The sequence below is a fragment of the Montipora capricornis genome, chromosome 2 (assembly GCF_036669925.1).
Source record: "Montipora capricornis isolate CH-2021 chromosome 2, ASM3666992v2, whole genome shotgun sequence".
In the NCBI taxonomy this organism is placed as follows: domain Eukaryota; kingdom Metazoa; phylum Cnidaria; class Anthozoa; order Scleractinia; family Acroporidae; genus Montipora; species Montipora capricornis.
The window spans coordinates 49,754,269-49,764,268 of record NC_090884.1 but is presented as its reverse complement, the minus strand read 5'-3'; the positions used below and the strand labels follow the sequence as shown (position 1 = coordinate 49,764,268).

Sequence of the window (10,000 nt, the reverse complement as noted above, 5' to 3'; positions counted from 1 at the left end):
ACTTCGTTTACATTTTTCCTGAGCAAACGAATGACAACGCAGTTGCGTTTTTAACAAACAGCCATTAACTGGCTTTCAACGATTTGCGTCACCCTAATTATTAAAACTAGATCTGCCAAAATGCAAATCACCGGTTCCTCCAAAGAAACCATACAGTGACGATGGGTTGGAATGATGAGTGGCGTTCGAGGAGCCAACAATCCTCTTGTATGGTAGCACCGCATAAAACGATCTTTGGACCAAAAGAAGTACTGTCATGGGAAGAATCCTTTTTATAACTGAGGGAAGATACTATTATGGCAGTACTGAGTCCATAGAATTTCAGTGGTCAGTGGACGAACTATAGGAAGCGATACAATCCACCAAACCCAAACTTTAATTTGCAAAACGTGAAAATTACTTTGAGACCGAGTTGTTGTAGAGATGTTTTGCTATTCGAGAAAGCACAGCTTGTCATCAACAAACAGTGTCATTGACGTTTGCAGGTTAGCCCTTCGACTGTTCTTTCCGTATATTACGGGTGGTAGAAGCCTTGTTTTCAAACAAAGCCAACTCTTTCTCATTTCAGGGAACGCCCCCAGTTTACATAACAGAGGTATGTAAACGGAACATTTAAAAACTTCCTTGGTTACTTCACCGTTCTGCGCTTTGGGCATCTCCTTTGTGGCTGTTTGCTCTTTATGACTACTCGTAATGCTCTTTATGACTACTCGTAAAACCGTCCTAAAATGAATTCAAATTTTTGATGATATGGTGGATCTCTTTAAGCCGTGAGTCGACAAAAAAATATTCCCTGAGGGCATAATTTTTTTGTTTCTTTAAATATTCAGCTCTTGGTCACGGAACACATGCAAAACTTTAATCTCTAAAATTTTAATCCTACCAAGTTAAAACTTCTGGCCGAATCAACGTCAATCAGTTTCCAAAAATTGACAAACACCACGTCAATCATAGCTCGAATTAAAAACTGTAAACGTAAAGAATGGGCTTCAAGAACGAATTCATAATGTGTGAGCCAGCGACAGTAATAGATTTCGCACTTTTTTCGTGTGTGTTGATGCAGTTTAATTGGTTACTGAATTTCGAATCGTCAGGGAACCTTTCCTTTTCACGAGAAACTCAGACATCAAGTACCCACCATTCCATTTGAAACCTTTCAAATCGACAATCAATCCACTCTTTCTCTTACGTTATTAAGTTCTCCAGTTGAATTAGAAAAAAAGTAAATTTTTAATCGTTTAAGGCGAGCTGTATCATTCGGTTTTTCTTTGGAAAAGTTCATTACTCATCGTTTCGCGATTCGATCGGCGATAATAGTTTTGAACTTGGAATTCGTCTTCGCCAAGGAACGAAGTTTTCAATATTTATCGCTGACATTTCAATCCTTTTGGTTTGTGTAAACGGCACCCATTCCATGTTTTGATAAACAGGATGTTTTTAAAGCATATTTTCAGTATTGTCAGACTCAGATCAATCGTCATTTTTTGAAAAGTAGGTTATTTGTGAGTGATAGAATAAATGATGCTTACGATAAATATAATGAGAATCATAATTTTAGCGACCAAAGACACCCATATATTTAAAATCATGAACAAAAAGATTACAAATTTAGATGTTTATTTTGCATATCTCATTTGTCAAGCAAGGGATTTTTTAATTAACCGATGGCTGTATATCAGATTCAAGTTTCTCCTGATTCACGGAAACCTTTCGTTTGAGTTTGTAATAGATGCCTTTCACTGCAAAAGTTATGGTTTAACGTGTACATTTAATGCGTACGTTTAAGGAAGTGGTATTTCCATTTTTTTCGCGTCAGTGTTGTCAATCTCGTTCCCAGAGTCATCGTTCCCTTGGTCAGCGGTCGGGAACTCTGGTCGAATCCAAAAAAAGGCCATATTTAATTGGCTGTTGAAAAACGTTTTTATTTCCTTCCATTTTCATTTTTCAAATTCTAAACTCAAAAATCGTGATTTCTTTTGGATTTTTATCTATAAGAAGTTGAAGATGATCTAGAAATAACTTGTTTTACAACTTGCCAGTTCCGTCAAGTTTTTGTTTTTGTAGATACAGCAATTGTCACTTGCGTGACACCAAATACTGAAATCTGTTTTGATTGATAAAATGTATCTCGTTAGTTTCTTATTTTCCGCGGTTTAAATGTCTCGAGTGTATCAGGAGATGTATTTATACTCACGTGTACTGTCTGGCGAGTGAAAAGTAAGCGCTTTCATGACAAGATAACCTCCAGTGTTTTTGTCGATTTTCTAACCAACTCCCCTCACGCACGCGCAGTTATTCAACCGGAACCAGAGTTTTCTGGTTCCGGTTTTGGATTATTCCAAAGCCTCCCGCGCCCGTTCCGCTGGACAAGGGTAACGGAGGCTGTGGGAACGAGATTGCAGTGTTGTATCATATTCGCAATCTCTGATCATGCGCAGACATAAGACGGTTTTCACTGAGGTCTGAGCGTGGACTTTGAGTTTGGGCCAGGAGCCCATTACCCGGAGCCTCCATCTTCCATATTAACCCTCTGCGTCAACCCTTTTCCGTATCTTTCTATTTTTAGAAGCACCTCGCAGGGGTGGCTTTACTGGGTGTTTTCACAATAGCTGATCATAAGAGACCTATGGTCAGCCATTTATTACGTCACATACGTATGTGACGTATGTGAACCACTTCACGTATGTTCTCAGTCATACGTATACGTCACATACGTCAAAATGTAGTAGTTCTAAAATAGAAAGATACAGGACAGGGTTGACTCAAGGGTACAATACAGATGGAAGCTCCGGGTAATGGGCTCCGGGTAATGGGCTCCTGGTTTGGGTGTCGAGTTTTTTCAAGAGCGTACGCTGATGCTCAATTCATCCCAGGTCTAAAGGTCGCCTAACCAAGAAAAAATAAATCTTTCCAACGAGGATAACCTGTGTGACCATGAGACTGCACTTAACATTAATTACCAATACTTTTGAAACGCACAACAAACTATTTTATAAAAAATGAGAATCTTCCTTTTCGCAAAGTCGTCTGTTTTCAATATGTTTTTTTTGTAAAAGCTGTTTTCCAAATATTACTTTCAAGTAAGTTTATGCAATCTCCATATCAAGAAAAAACATCAAAAAAGCCAGATAACCTCGAGCATCGCTTTCAAGCCATGACAGCTTTTGGGCCCACCATTTCGGTTTTGCGTTCGAAATTCGAGTGAGGTGCGGGATCGCGGACAGTTAATTCAGCTTTTAAAGGAACGAGGCCTGATGCAATGTGCTCTCACGGATCTCCTATAGGTCAGTGGTAGAGCATCCGAACTAGTAATCGGACGGTCGAAGGTTCGACTCCTGCAAAGGAACATTCGGATTTTTCCGATCATCCCCTATAGCTTAGTGGTAGAGCATCCGAACTAGTAGTCGGAAGGTCGAAGGTTCAATACCTGCAAAGGAATACTCCGAATTTTCCGATCATCCCCTATAGGTCAGTGGTAGAGCATCCGAACTAGTAATCGGACGGTCGAAGGTTCGACTCCTGCAAAGGAACACTCGGATTTTTCCGATCATCCCCTATAGCTCAGTGGTAGAGCATCCGAACTAGTAGTCGGAAGGTCGAAGGTTCAATACCTGCAAAGGAATACTCCGAATTTTCCGATCATCCCCTATAGGTCAGTGGTAGAGCATCCGAACTAGTAATCGGACGGTCGAAGGTTCGACTCCTGCAAAGGAACACTCGGATTTTTCCGATCATCCCCTATGGGTCAGTGGTAGAGCTTCCGAACTAGTAGTCGGAAGTTCGTAGGTTCGACTCCTACAAAGGAGCACCCGGATTTTTCCGATCATCCCCTGTAGGTCAGTGGTAGAGCATCCGAACTAGTAATCGGAAGGTCGGAGGTTCGACTCTTGCAAAGGAGCACTCGGATTTTTCCGAGTATCCCCGAGTCACCATCGAAATCATGGATCATGGCCTAGCTCCCACGAGTCTCTTACAGCTCAGTTGTAGAGCATCCGAACTAGTAAGCGGAAGTCGTACCGTGTTCGACTCCTACAATGGAGCACTCGGATATTTTCCGAGCTTTTCCGAGTCACCATCGATGAAAAGATACATTTCTTTATTTATTCACCGGGGTTAACATTTCACCAAACCCTTCACTATACAAATATTGTTAATAAAATATCGTTGCTATTCGTTGCTATTCGTGTTTGTGGTATTATAGCCCGGGAAATCTCTAAGACTAGTAAGAAAAACGTTCCCCCGGCATGTATAGGGTAGTACATGTAGCGATAAGCAATTACTCTTTCGTCTAGGCTGATAACCATATCAAAGATGGAACCCTAAAATAAAATCAAATATTTACGTTATGTTGCACCCAATATTTAAAAAAGTCGACGCGGTTGACTTTCATCTTGCAGCTTTACAAAGTAACAAGTACTTTACGTGGATGTAAAAATATGCAAATGCATTTTGCAGGAAATTGCATGCTTTTTGTGCATGGGTGATAATCCGTGATGTTTGCTATCTTAGTTTAGTTTTTTCGTATGGTTAACCATGCCTGGTAAATGTTCGCACTAACGGAGACAATGTTTTGATGCGAAAAGATTAACGGCCGCCTAATCTATTGAAAAAAGAAGGTCATAAAAGAACGAACTCGGCATTCCAAACTGTGAAAATCGAGTTGTGATATCTTTTATGAAGACCGAGAAGACTCATAAGCAATTCAAAACATGAAGATTAAGATGAGGGGGAGAGGAACTGATCAAAAATTAAGTTTAATAGAAATAATAGTTGCTCAGCCTTATTGCATATCAAAATTGCCGCCTTAATGACTTTCAGGGTTTTACTTAATTCGAGAAAAAAAGCACAGCGCTCAACAAACACGGCAATTCAATTCGAGTTTGATTCGTATAGAGAACTGAACTAATTCCAAATCTAATATAGGGGACACTCCTATCACATTCGCACTCTAAATGTTCTGAAATACTTTTCTCACAAAACAGTTCTCTTTTTTGGGGGGTTGATAGCTGATTTAAACTGGGTGGAGTGCATATTCAGCCTAGGTAAAATGAAATGTTACAGCGGCTTCTCTACGTGCCCAGTATTTGCAAGCGATGGTAAGAATGCACGTAGTGATAACGAGGTCACGCAGAATTCTAAGTTATGATAGAGACGCAGATGCATGTAATGGGGAAAATAATTCTATATTGTGTGGTTCTATTGAAATCTGAGATTTTCTTTTTATAAATTTGGTTTATCCATCATCATGGATTTAGAGTAGTTTTTCAAAGTTTCGCTGCATTGACTCCTCAACTTCGGAAACTCTACAAACAGTAAAGACTTCAAGAAATTTACGTCTCTTGCCACTTGATTTTCAGTAAATTGCCGGCCATTTTACCCTTGTATTGTATTCATACGAGCGATCAAAATTAATCTTTTGTTGAAGCAAAGTTTTCATTGCATGGGCCATTAGAAAGTAAAATATTCATATATACGTATACATGTTGCAGGAAACTAGTGAAACTTCGCCACTGGATAAAAAAATATCGGCTCTATCGATACAAAATCTTTATAAATTATCAGTGAGGTTAAATGACGAGTACTCATCAAATCAGCAAAACTGCAGCCTGCGAGAGTTTTTTGTTCATAAACTCGCCAAGAAAACGCACGACTTATACAAAAGAACAAAGTAAATACAATGTCCTGCGTGTGATAACTGTCCGGTTAATCCAAAGCTGCTAGAACTTTTTGAAAAGTGCCGCAAGCCGTGCGAAAAACGTAAAGTTTCGATGACTTTGACAACTCGTGAAGAATGATGATCAAGGCTCTAGCTACAACACTGTTTTCACTTTCATAGGAAAAGAATGGTAAGAAAGAATTGCTTCAGAGTGTAAACAAACCAAACAATGGAAGCCACAATAATAGGAATTGTGATTAAATATGAGTCTAAAGTATCTAAAGCAAACCGCAGCTTATCTATGTTCTCAGTACACATCAAGAGAAAATTTAATGATAGTTGAATACAAATGGGTACAAAAACTTACCCTTACAGAATTGTTTAATACCCAAAACCCTCAGCATATGAAGGTTACCAATACTACATACATGTAAATGAAGGGATAAAATGGATTGATTGCGAATGGAATGATACAACAACACTATAGACGCTCAATATTTCTCATAGCACGGGCCCAGTAAATAACAGATCATCTGTACTTGTAAAAAAAGATCATATAAAAGCAGTTTCATCTTACCGATCACTCGGGTGTTCCTTTATATATTGTTCAAAGCCCTGTAGTGTGCCCGGTGGGCTGGAGTATCGCTTAATCTGCAGCGCAGGTCGTGGTAGATATTTCCTTGGTTCTTCAACCCCAGAATTCGTCGGTCTTTCATGAACAAAGATTTCTTTTCTCTTCAAAGGATCCATATTTCTTCTATAGCCGTCTTGTCAAGAAATTTACATGGTCGAACTTCGTTTGGTTTATATGTCAATAGACGCTCAGCTCGGCAAAAACATACTGGATCGCAGAGCACGTATTATTATCGCGACGGATTAACGATGCACAATCATGCACTCGCAGAATTTATGTCACTACACCAACGACTAGCCAAAATTGTCACTTCCTTGACGTCTTAAAAAGGTAGAATATAAATCCACGGATGAAACAGCGAAGCCTCGGTGATTCGGATTTTCCTTCTAAAATAAGGTAGCATCTGCACTGAGAGACAATATTTGGAAAAAAAATCACATCCAACTGGAGGCAAGTGTTCCTGTTACAGCTCAGTTTTATGATACCGCCAACGGAAAAGATTACAAATTCTAACTTGCCATCTGTTTGTGCCCCCGGCTCGTTTCAAAGTTGAATATATTTGAGTTTCTTTTGGAATCGTTTACTTTTTTTTTTTCTGTCCGACCGGAAATGCGTTCTTATTGGATGCTCGTCAAGGAACAAGCACCTGATTTCCGCATGGTCGAATATTTGTGTGCGTGGCTCGTAGTATGATTTTTGCTTTCTCGTGGTTATTTTTTAAGCAGGGATGTAATAGTTATTTTGAATTACTGATTTTAGCGCATATTGAAATATAGGACCCGTCGTTGAATTTCGGTTTCTTGTGGGCAGTCCAATTAAATTTACGTTTTCAAATGTTTCAAATGGAACGGACTCTAAAAAATACACAAACAGCGGTGACAAACAACAGATATAAACGCTTAATTTCAAATTATCTTTTACTTGTCGTTTTAAATGATATATCTGATGTTTGTCACCGCCGTTTATGTGTTATTTCTGATAAAACCGAGATGTCTAAAGAAAAGAGTGTTTGGATCGGACTCTATTCGAACAGCTACAACATATTCAGCCGAAAGAAAGAAGAGTAACAATAATAAAGATCGATGGGGCAAAACTGGGATTTTTTCGTTTATTTTCTCTTGAAATAATGTTCGGATCTTGTACGCAAACGCCCAGGGTTAACTCCTGAGAAATGGAACGATAATTTTCTTAATAATTCTTATTCTAATTTTAATTCTATCAGTTTACAATGTCTGATTGCGATGTCTGGACGACGTGTGAAATTTATGGGCTCTTCACATGATCCCGGTTGACTTGGCTGGCTCGGTTACCGAGATGAAAATCAGCTCGCTTTCTGAGATGAAAAATTTGAAAAAGTGGTGACGCGACTATTCACTCGTGAAATCTAACTTCTCGATTTTCTTTGTTTAAGCAACCTCAAATTTCCTTTGACTTAACGTGAACTATCAAATGAAACTATTCCAAGCTTTCATTCTATGGGGAAGATATCTGTTTACAAACATTGCTTTTGTTATTCAAATTTGCCAACCACAGGAACAAAAGACCGTTTGTTTCGACAGCCAATGAGGCTCTGGTTGGCACATAAATGACAATAGGTGACGTCAACGATGTCTTCCCTATAGAAGAAAAGAGAAGTAAAAACTTGGTTATGTCCGTTCTATCACGAAAATACATTGTAGTATTTTTCTTTCGGTAATCGGGCTAAAGTGTTCATATGGCAAAATTTCCAGCCCGTTTACCGATCTCGGCAACCGAGCCAGCCCTCCCTCTCATATGAACACATCGAAATTTTTACAACGGATTCAGAGGTGAGGCGGTGAGATCTCGGAAGCGTGGCCAGCCCGGTTAACCGGTCTCATATGAAGAGGCTCTTAGAAAACCTGTCTTCCCTGCGAATTTGTGGAAATTTATAATATCCGGTTTCGTTTCTTTCTGACTACCTTGTGAGTGGCGAAAAACAAGAGTTGGAACACATCCGAGTCCATTGAGATGAATTATTAATACGATGACTTGTCGTCGACTCCACTCCAAAGGGGTCACCACCTTATCGTGGTGGGGTGGTTTGTGTGTCTCAATGACCCCTAGAGCTATGCCGGCTGGAGTCTTGTACTCCTGGTAGGGTCACCCATGCCGAACAGGTCGAAGGGTAGAGTCCAGACGAAGTGTGATCCCCTGGTCCTCCAGGTTGGGGGTTGAGCTACAGGCCAATCACCTGTTCTCGGAAAAATACAACGGATTACAGAAACCGCAACTCATCAGATTCGAATCAATGATGGCGAAGCCGTGGCTGCTGACGGACAACCAGCCGGAATCACCAGGACGTCACTGGGTAAAAGCCTACGGGAAGCTCAGCGACCGACGAGGTCAATGGCGACGCCAAAGTCAGTTACCCGGATTGGGTGCTGGAATGTACGCACGATGTATATAGCAGGTAAAGCCACACAGGTGGCGAGGGAGATGGATAGATACCAACTAGACGTGCTGGGGATCAGCGAGACAAGATGGACAGGGGCTGGACGGGTCACTCTCGCTAACGGCAGCACCTTGTTGTACGCTGGAGAGGAGGAAGGACATCAAAAAGGTGTGGCATTGATGATATCACAGGAGGCGCAGAGAAGCTTAATAGAATGGATGCCTGTAAGCAGCAGAGTGATCAGCGCAAGGTTCTATTCACGATTCAAGAAGATAACCATCATCCAAGCGTATGCGCCAACAAACGATGCCACACCTGAAGAGAAAGATGACTTTTATCACCAATTACAGACAACAACGGACAGGTGCAACAAAAATGACATTGTGATCGTCATGGGTGATATGAATGCAAAGGTAGGAGACGATAACAGCGAGATGGAGGAGGTTATAGGGAGACACGGGTTAGGGAGCAGGAACGACAATGGAGAGAGGCTGTGCGAGTACTGCTCCATTAACGGCCTTGTCATCACCGGAACATGCTTCCCCCATAAGGACATACACAAGGCCACGTGGGTCTCCCCTGACTGGGCAAACAAGGAACCAGATAGACCACATCATGATAAGGAGAATATGGAGGACGTCAGTCACTGACACTAGAGTACAGCGAGGAGCAGATGCAGCTAGTGACCACTACCTCGTAGTAACGAAACTACAGATGAAGCTCCACAAAGACCCAAATAGGAAGAAGATCAAAGCCAGGTTTGACACACAAACGCTGGATAGTGCGATGTTTAAAGAGAGGTTCAACATCGAATTAAGCAACAGGTTCGAAGCACTAGAGGTGGAGAGGACGTGAATGACGACTGCAGCCAGATAGAGGAAGTGTACACAGAGACTGCAGATAAGGTGATGGGAAGGGTGAAGAAAAGGAGCAAGCAATGGTTGAGGGATGACACATGGAGGGCAATAGAGGAAAGGAGGCAGATAGGAAATAAAATGAGTACCAGATCAGAGCGTGTCAAAGGAAGGCTGCGCATAGAGTACAGGGTGAAGGACAGAGAAGTGAAACGCAGGGCAAGAGAGGATAAGAGACACTGGACAGAAGAGATCGCTAAGGAAGCTGAGAGATCTGCTGAGAAAGAACGCACAAGAGAGCTGTACAAGGCGAAGAAGACTAACTAATAAGAAGATGAGACAAGCCGCTGCCGTAAAGGATAAGCATGGAGAAGCAATCAAGGACAAGGAGGTGAGACTTGAGAGATGGGCGGAGCACTTTGAAGAAGTGCTTGTGAGGAAGG

At 41.1% G+C, this 10,000-nt stretch overlaps 2 protein-coding genes across 2 annotated transcripts in view; one reads left to right on the top strand and one right to left on the bottom strand.

Annotated features, from left to right (window-relative positions):
• The window catches only part of LOC138025823 (GTPase-activating Rap/Ran-GAP domain-like protein 3), a 36,124-nt gene extending 29,294 nt beyond the window's left edge, over positions 1-6,830 (bottom strand). The window contains exon 1 of the mRNA XM_068872983.1: positions 6,234-6,830. Coding sequence (XP_068729084.1) covers positions 6,234-6,406 — 173 coding nt within the window. The 5' untranslated portion in view covers positions 6,407-6,830. The remainder of the gene's footprint in view (positions 1-6,233) is intronic.
• Positions 6,831-8,708: 1,878 nt separating this feature from the next.
• Positions 8,709-9,884, top strand: LOC138037464 (craniofacial development protein 2-like). The gene is made up of 2 exons (XM_068883386.1): positions 8,709-9,341; positions 9,528-9,884. The coding sequence occupies exons 1-2, from the start codon at positions 8,709-8,711 to the stop codon at positions 9,882-9,884; spliced, it is 990 nt and encodes a 329-aa protein (XP_068739487.1).
• The last annotated feature ends 116 nt before the right edge of the window (positions 9,885-10,000 follow it).